The sequence below is a fragment of the Acartia tonsa genome, chromosome 1, assembly GCF_053477335.1.
Source record: "Acartia tonsa isolate MP-2025a chromosome 1, ASM5347733v1, whole genome shotgun sequence".
In the NCBI taxonomy this organism is placed as follows: domain Eukaryota; kingdom Metazoa; phylum Arthropoda; class Copepoda; order Calanoida; family Acartiidae; genus Acartia; species Acartia tonsa.
In genome coordinates, this window is record NC_137260.1 from 7,638,961 (window position 1) to 7,648,458 (window position 9,498).

General features: G+C 31.8%; 1 protein-coding gene across 1 annotated transcript; it reads left to right on the forward strand.

Moving 5' to 3' along the window:
- Positions 1 to 1,146: 1,146 nt before the first annotated feature.
- On the forward strand, positions 1,147 to 2,447 carry LOC145332087 (uncharacterized). The gene is made up of 2 exons (XM_080177024.1): positions 1,147 to 2,159; positions 2,286 to 2,447. The coding sequence occupies exons 1-2, from the start codon at positions 1,847 to 1,849 to the stop codon at positions 2,444 to 2,446; spliced, it is 474 nt and encodes a 157-aa protein (XP_080033150.1). The 5' UTR covers positions 1,147 to 1,846; the 3' UTR covers position 2,447.
- The last annotated feature ends 7,051 nt before the right edge of the window (positions 2,448 to 9,498 follow it).

Sequence of the window (9,498 nt, forward strand, 5' to 3'; positions counted from 1 at the left end):
TGTGTGTTTATTTTATCCCTTACTATTCCAAAAAATAAAATTATGGGTGGAGTGACTGTTAAGTTGTTAACCCTTTTCTTCCCCCAATCATCCAATGTAAGCGGTAACCTGGCCATTTTCACCACCTTAGGCTTAAAGTCATAAAGTCATAATTAATATTAATCTTTTTATTTTAGTTTTAGTTCAGTTACAACATCGTTAGAGAATGGCTGAGCCTGACTCTAAAGTTATAGGTGACCGTCAGATTGACGATGATGACAACATGTCCGATGTTTCGGATGTTATTGACAGTGAGCTTGTCCAAGCTATGCCTGACTCTTTAGTTATGCGTAGTCTCCGTGAACGTAAGATCGACGATGCAAGCATGTCCGATGTTTTGGATGTTATTGACAGTGAGCTTGTCCAAGCTATGCCTGACTCTTTAGTTATGCGTAGTCTCCGTGAACATAAGATCGACGATGCAAGCATGTCCGATGTTTTGGATGTTATTGACAGTGAGCTTGGCGGCAGGAAAACTGGTTAATAATGAAAGTTTCCTTCGCTTTAAGGTAAATGTATGTTTAATATTTTTGATCATATTTGCTGTTATCTAATGTCTCATACCTATATTTTTTTAAACAAAATGAATTGAAAATGATTGCTAAAATCGAAATATATCTTCATGTCAGTTAGAATAGTGTATTTTTTAAAAATAGGTTGAAAAACATACTAACTTTAAAAAATTCGCTTTAAGGATAAGGATGGCAATGCTTTTGACCATCTCATCGCCAAGCAGGTCGGTTTACTTGAGAAAGGCAACAAGCAGGCTGTTCCCACCAGCAAACAGCTTCATAACTGGCTGCAGGGGCAGCACAAGTATTACATGGAATCCTTCAAGAAGATTTTAGAAAATAAAGGTATTAATAACTATTAACTATTAAGTATTATAATTTATAAACTAAAACATTACTAAATAATTTCAAAATCTGAAAGAAATAACAAATACTTAATTTAAATTATCTTTACTTCCGCGGGTGTGTACATTGCCGAAATCGAAGGAAAGGTGCACACCTGCGGAAAAAATGTTAATATTTAATTATTTTAAATAACAAATAATTATAATCAATATTATCTTTGTTTCCGCAGGTTTGCACCTTTCCTTCGACTTCGGCAATGTGCACCACACCGACTTCATTGCAGGTAACCTAAATAAAATAAATAAACTATTATTATTTATTAATGCAATTACAACTGCAGCAGCTACATAACCTGAATTAAATAAAGTAAAGTAAACTATTATGAATAATATAAAAGAATTACTAATTTTTCAGTAACTGCAAACTATACCGATGCAGAAGGTCCAAAAGAGTTGTTGCTCGCCTGTGAACAGGTATAAGTTTAAAATTAATTCTTAGAAATTTAGAATGACCACAAATACCTAAATGATAATTTGATTAATTACTTATGTTTAGATGCCTAAACCCGATGCTTCCGGCCGCAGCATCTACGAATATTTCGAACAACTGTTGGAAAGGTTTGGGCTTGAGCATTATCAAATTCTCAGCTCCACATCCGACTCGGCTGCCAACTGTGTAAAGGTAATGAAAAATTATAAATTATAATTATAAAATCATAACTATTTAATAGTTTTTTCTCGCATCGTATTTTAAATGGCTTTCCGCGGATGTAAAATGTACAATTGTAAGATAAAACCAGTTTTTTTAGATGAATATTTGAATGAATACGAGAATTAATATTCTAAAACAATACCATTAGAAAGTAAATCATTAATTTATTTTTCATTCTTTAGTCCGTCAAGATACTCAATGAAGAGCACGGGAAAACCCCCACAGAGTATACAAGTTACATGAACCATGAGGATGAAGATGAGGATGAAGATGAGGAAGTCAGTGATGATGATGATGATAGTGATAAGGAAGACACACCTGAGGCTGATAGTGAAGATGAAATCCCTTTGGATATCGTTATAGATGAGGTTGACAAAGGAGTTGCACAAGCAGAAGATTTAGATGAGGTTGAGGATGGTGTTGTAGAAGCCGAAGGTGAGGGTCAGGATGGAGGTGAAGAAACCCTGGCAGGAACAAGACAAGGCGATGGCGGCATATCAAGTGCGATTTTCTACAGGTCCATCGCCATCAAAGATCCACAACAAAGAGAGGGTAAGTAAAGTTAAATTAAATTCATTCCCAAAAAATTCAATGAATTACATTTAATGATTTACAGGGGTAGTTTCACGAAATGCATTTAACTAAATTATATTAATTTATTAAATTATTTCTTTTCAGCAATCACAAATTTCGGGAAACTAATGGAAGAGAACATCCAGAAAATAATGATATGTGATGAGCAAAAATGTGGACTAATAGTGGGAGGCGTTTGCCTCAATCACCAAGTCGAGTTGGCGTTGAAGGCAGCTGCCAAAGTTGTAAGTAAATTAATTAAATGATTAATAGAACCAATTAAATAACTTATACAGTAACTTAAAAAGTTAAATAATAAATTATACAAAAACGTGAAAATTAACAAATATTATATTTTTTAGAAAGGGAAGAGGTACAACAGAACCATAATTAACCTGGCAAAGCTGGTCAGTAAAATTATGAATAACAAGAAGCTGCGTCGCATTTTGGCGGAGAGTGGACAACGTATGCTTACCAGATACGTGGAGACGAGATGGAGCTCCAGAATGAACATGATCAAGCGGTTCTTGGAGATGTTTGACAACAAACAACTACTTCAGAAGGTGAAAAAATCCGTGCAGGATCAGAAAGGTAAACCCAAAAAAGTTAATTATAATTTAAACAACAATTTAAAACTAACAAAATTACCAACTTAAATTTCTCTCTGTCCCTTAATTAAACAAAAGAGAAAGGTAACAAATAGAAGTTTATTAAAATTTAAACTAAATAAATTATTTCTTCTCTCGTTCCCTTAATTAAAATTTAAAACTGTATATATCAATAGAATTAATTTTTAATTTTTATTTTAGTCAACAAGAAGTTTGACAATCTGTGGCCAACACCTGACCAGGTTCTTGCCCTCAGAGAAGTCCTGCAAGTGTTGGAGTGTGTGGATACCATGCTGACAATTCCCGCCCAAGCCCATGAGGCCACAATCGTCCAGATGTTCACCATGCTGGATACGGTGTTCTTTACCCTACAGACAAGTATGCCTGGCAACTTATTCGCCCAACGTGTATTCAAGTTCCTTCATCAAAGGGTGAACAAGATTATACGTAATAATGCAGGCTGGCAAGTCTGCCTCTACCTACACCCCCTGTCACGCAGTCATTTGGAAATGATTGCGAGTGGCACACAAAGCTTTACGGTGACACAGGATGAAGCAAAAACAATCTTACAACAAGCACCCAAAAATTGTAGGTTGTTGGGTGAACGGCTACACCGAATCTCACTGAGAGCCAACCTAAGTCCTGAAGAAAAGGCAGATGAAGAGGCCGACCTGCGTAGTGCTAATGCCGACGATGAGGATTCCCAAGCTGACGAGTACGATTCTCCAGCAACTGCACCTCCCACAGGTAAAGATATACAATATTAATTAAAATAGATAATAATAATAACATTAGTTAAATAATTCAATTATCATTTTTATTAATTATATTTATGTATTACAGGCATGATGACACCCCTCCAAAAGATGTTTTGGACAAAACAACAAGAGTTGAAACAAATTCAGGCTCAAGCAGCAGCCAAGAAGAAAAAGAAAGAACAACGTGACAAACAGAAGGATCCCCTGGACGTCATGAAGAAACACCTGAATGCTGGGCTGAAGGATTGGAATAATATAGATGAATCCAAGTTGCATGCCTTGACATACGGTTACCAACGTGAAGTCGATAAGATAAAGGAGGAAATTGCGAAAGTCAAAAAATCTAAGTCCAAGGATTTCGATGTTGAAGAACGCCAGAAACTGTACAAACAAGGAGCGATGACCGCAAGCCACAGGATGCTTACTACCAGGTATGAACATGTTGCAGAGCAGATATGTTATCCCCCTGGACTTGTCAGTTTGATGACCAACTTCAACAACCTTCCAGTTTCTAATGCAAGGTGTGAGAGAATTTTCTCACACCTCAAATTAGTTTACTCATCGAGGCGCTATAACCTAGACAGAGACACCATCCACGCCATCATGTTCTTGAAGATGAACAAGCTAGTCCCCAAGAAGACCCAAGCATTTTGGGATAGACAAGTAACAGTTACCAAGAAGACAGCAACCAAGGAACTGGAAAAGTGAATGAAATAATTTTTGTAAATATCTTTATCATATTAATTATGTTGGAAAGAAATAAAGTAGAAGTAAAAGTAAAACAAATAATTTAATGAAATAATTTTGTGTTTTTTAAATATCATTATTATTATTATTTGATTCTTTATTTGTCTTAACTATATACATAAAAAGTTAACATATGAATTATAAGAGTTATTATAACAATATTAAATAAGGACTAATCCAAGATATTCTCTTATAAAAAGTGTAAGTTCATTGTAAAGCAGAAGTAAGCAATACAAAGAAAGAAATTTTGCCGTTTAACATAAAAAGTGTACATTTAAATTAGGTCAATACTAATTCAACATAATATCTTCTCAAAATATGTCCAATTTATACAAAAAAAATAAAACTTCAGTAAGTTCCAGAAAGAAAAATAATTGTCATCGAGAAGTAAAATATAATGCTAATGATAAAAATATTAGGTCAATAGGTATTAATCCTTAATATAAAAAATGTGTATAATGGATACACAGCTGAACTTAAAATTGTTAAGGAGGGATAAATAAGTGTGGCCTGTTAAATGAAAACTGCAGAATGCTTTAATGGGCAGATCACCAAAAGCTCCACCTCAAGATTATTGTTAAGGTTGTATACTGACCCTCTATTGGATGAGGTAATTTTTCTTGTAGGTCTAAACGTCACCATATGAAAAACAGGCTTAAATTCATATGGTTAAAGTTAAGAATCACAAGAATTAATTATCCTCGGGATCATTCTTTTTTTACTACACTTTATTTATCAATACCCACCTGTAGATGTTACAGGTGAGATGAAGTTGAGGTGAAATACTTAAGTGTGTCTAAAGATTTGGTGTGTTTGTTGTAAGTGTAGAGTATTGTATATATATATTACATACGAATTTAAATAAACAAACACTTTTTAAAAATGCCCTCATTTGCAGGTAGTTTTCTTTCTATACTCAAAACATGACATTTATCCCGGGTCAAATTGAAATGTTGTTAATTTTTCATATCCTAATTTATAATTTTTGTTTTTAAACAAAAATTTTCTTTGAAAGGAAATGAATTCAAGTAGATTTGAATTTAATGGAAGCTTTTTTTTCAGTCTTGACTGAAAGATAAAAAATAACACAAGTGTAATTTCAATATTAACTACATTAATAATATTACTGGTGAGCGTTTTTGGAACTCCTACTAACAGCCAGCTTGAGTCGAAATTAAATTCCATATTCTGTAGAAATTCTGTGAAGTAGTTTGTTGTAAAGTTTGTGGTGACGGGACAGTCCAGAAAAAAGTGTTGTGTTGTTTCTCTCGGTGCGGGTAGATTCCGGTCCAGCTTACAAAGTGTACATTCTGGAGATTCTAGCCTAAAATTTGAGATATTAGCGTTAAAATAGCTATAATTGTTTATGGACCTAAATGCGAATTCTCGGATATTTATTGGTAAGAAGGAAAAAGTCCATACTTTTTGCCATTTACGCTCTCTCTCTATGTCAAATTCTCTTATTTTCGCCCAGTTATACCTATTTAAGTAAGACTTACACTTTTCTATCCTCTGATCATTATTTGATAAGAAGTAATGAAAAAGTTTTGACTTTACTTTTGGCTTTAAAAAAAGTGAACTGATTTTAGTTTGGGGTTTTGAAAGTTTACACCTATATAAAGCAATATTGTGCTGAACAAATCCTCGAAGTCTCAAAAATTCCATGTAATTGAAGTTGACCTTTGATTTGATGTTAAAGTTTCTATAATCTAGACATATATTATCAATATTTAACAGGTCTCCAAAACAAATTGACTTAATATCATTTTCATAGCGTACCCATGTTGTTTCTGTAAAAATTGCCCTGCTTACAATTTGTTTTTCACTATTACAAAAGAAATTATTTTTAAAAATTCTCATATCTTTTATGTTATCATGTTTTTTAAATATCTGTATCATTACCATTATAAAATAAATGTTGTAATAAAACCCAAAAAACTGTTTATTGATATATTTATTTTTTTTTGCAGTATTGTGATTTAATTTAACAAGGATGAATAATCAATAAGTAGCGAAGCCAAAAACATTACTCAAATCATACTTGTCTTGTGTCTTTATGCGTGGATGGTCTCTTGCTCGAGGTTCTAGAGTAAATAAGTTGGACATCAAATGAAAGTAAATACTAAATATCCAAAAATAAATTTGAATTTCAATTAAAGGGTGATGGAAAAAATGCGTACTTGCCGCTTCGCTTATATTATTGTACATTCAAACATCAGTAAACCAAAAATCAGACCAATCGGATAATTAGGTCACATAAAAATTTGTTGTTAAAATGTAAAAAAAATACGGACATTAATGTCAGAACTGAATTATCAGAATGCGAATATATAAGAGTCAAAGCAAAATTGTAAGTAAATTTGTTTAAAAACAGCTTGATAATCAGGTTTAATATGAGCGTACATTTAAAAACGAGTTTCAACGCAAAAAAACGCGGAGCCGAATCTAGAAATACGGCTGCAGATGTGTGTATATTTGGTAACATATGGTTTTTAAGTTTAATTTAAGGAAATAGACCGTTAAATCATAATATTATTACTGTAAAAACTCACTTTTAACTAATGTGGAGCCGAGCCGTTCTGAACGATGTAAAAAAATGCACGGAAATTCTTTTCGAACACAGAGATTCAATATTTTTGGGTAAGACTAAGACTTATCGATAAAACACACCCGATACTTTGTAATTTTGGAACGATATAAAAAAATAAAAAAAAACATAATTAAAAACAAAGTATGGAGCTTGCCGAATTATTCACAGTATAAAATCTGTGCATTTAAAATTGAAATTACCAAAAGGCAAAATAAGAATAATTAAGTTATAACGAACAGACTTTTCACTTTATATTTACAAATTATTACAAAATCCTTACCTTAATATACTCTAAATGATTAGTGTTACCGCCTTCCGAAATAGAAAACATAGCCTATTATTTTGACGTGCATGTATTCTTATGACATTCACGCAAAACAATAGACTACAATAATCCTTTTCGGACGACAGTACAGAATTAGATCTTGTGTTGACTTTGTTTCTTTCTTCTTTTTTTTTATAACTATTTTTTCAATTGCAAATAATATTTATCACTTGTCATTTTATTGTATTAATATAATTCCATTTGAAGTTTTCACATTGTATATTAAATTTTTTATTATTTTTCACTTTTCTTTGTATCTAACTAACGCGTAGTATGACGTGTCAATACACTCTGAAATTCAAATAAGGACTGAAGAACTATGTGTGTGTGCACCTCATGGAGACACGAGGTAGAAATGTACATGGGTAATTAGAAACTTCAATATAATTTATTTCATTGTATTTACATTTTTTAAAATAAGATTTTTTAATATGTTTTGACCATGGTAAATAATAAAAATTTGTTGGAGGAATTTTTGTGTATATATTTATCCCTGATATAAATTGAACAGCATACACCGGAAACGGATGATATCAAATAACAGGGAATCTATAAATATATTGTTACAAATACAATTACAAACTATTATAAGTTAACTTTAATATATTTCATTATCGTTATATACTTTTTTTACGTAATGCAAAATTATACTTTTTTAATATTAGGAAGAATTTTTATTTTACCCTGTAAAAAAAGCAATGAAAAAAGTAAGACGTCTAAAATGTCGTATTCTTAACAGGTAGACTTTTTGGAGTAAGGAAATTATGTCATCACATTAATTTCATAGAAAGAACCTAAAAGTCTAATATATTTAGTAAATTTTATTTCGGAATTGTTTAACGAACATACTTCATTTAAGATTGCGTGATTTATTTCAGAAATAGAAATATACAACGTAAAAATTTATTATTTTTCAAAATCTAGTATTTATTTACGAAGCACTTCGTAAATAAATATTAAGAAATTTGAATATTTAGAAAAATATAAATAGGGAGCTATTTGTGAACGAACGGAGAGGGGAATATATATCATATTCTTGAAATAGAATTCTTGGCGACGTTAATTAATATTCCCCAATTTCAATATTATCATGTCTCTAAATTCCCTTTTGATTTTTCTCGAAATACGATACGTTTAGGGTTTGGAATACTTAATATTTTAAATATGTAGTAGACACATCATTGACACAAATGGTTACGTCAAAAAGTAGCAAAGCCTTTAAAACTATATAGGCAAATTAAACGGTCAAACATTGAGTGAGTTATAGATGTTGATGCTAATATTTCAGTAGCAAAGCTTTTTGAAACTATGAAAGCAAAACATAGAGTCAAACATTGAGAGAGTTAAATATGTCATTAGATATTAATAAAATGACAGCCAATACCACTTTTATCTAAATAGACGAGGTAGACCTTTGGAATTTATGTTGACTAACTGGAACTAGAAGTTTTACAAACAAGTTTTCTCATTGGCTTTGTTTTTTTGGAACTGTTGTCAAATCTTGATTGGTTGGTCTAAACTTTTCAACCAATAATTTGTATCTATATAAGGGGTAGATTTGTTTATAATAATTATATATGTATATTAATTTAGCATCCATTGTCTTATCACTTAAGATCCCTGACCTAAAGTAGGTTATATAAATCAAAGCCACAAGTATCTGACACTGAAGTTTATAATGAAAACCAAACCTGAACATGGATAGATACATACATTCTAAAAAAAGCAAAACCTTTTTATGTCAGCTTGGCCATAATATATTCTCTATCCTATTTTTAAAAGTGATAGGGTGATTTTCTGTCAGTCCGGGTGGCAGATTTTCTGTTTCTTAAAGCAATCCTATTATATAATTGTAATCGGAGTCAAAATTGTCCAAACGAATCCATACTCCATAAACAGGTACGATTTTTACATCCGTGCGACCATCTAAAGGAAGCAGATTTTTTACTTGTTTTGACAACAAGTTTAAGCATATAATTATCCTATTCATATGAGTTTTGGAAAAATGATAAGCAACATAGTGTTGTCCCACCGTCTGATTTTAGAGCTTCGCTTTTATGGATGTTGTCATCCTAATTAAAATGACAACGAATAGTCATTTTTCAATATGGTTTCAAAACCGATTAACAACCGCTGAATTAGAACCGGTTCTCAGCCATACTTAAAAACCATGTATAGCATAGAATATTTAAAATAAAAATCAAATAATGAATACTAGTTTTGTCAGTCCGATCCTTCGGCCACTCGGAGCTAACAAAACTGATTTTAATAAAAAAAATTGATCATTTTA

What these genes read in the sequence shown, in the direction of transcription:
- LOC145332087 (XM_080177024.1), top strand. Translation starts at nt 1,847, where the DNA reads ATGAACCATGAGGATGAAGATGAGGATGAAGATGAGGAAGTCAGTGAT. An exon ending in AGATCCACAACAAAGAGAGG is followed by an intron (nt 2,160 to 2,285) that starts GTAAGTAAAGTT and finishes ATTTCTTTTCAG; the next exon opens with CAATCACAAATTTCGGGAAA.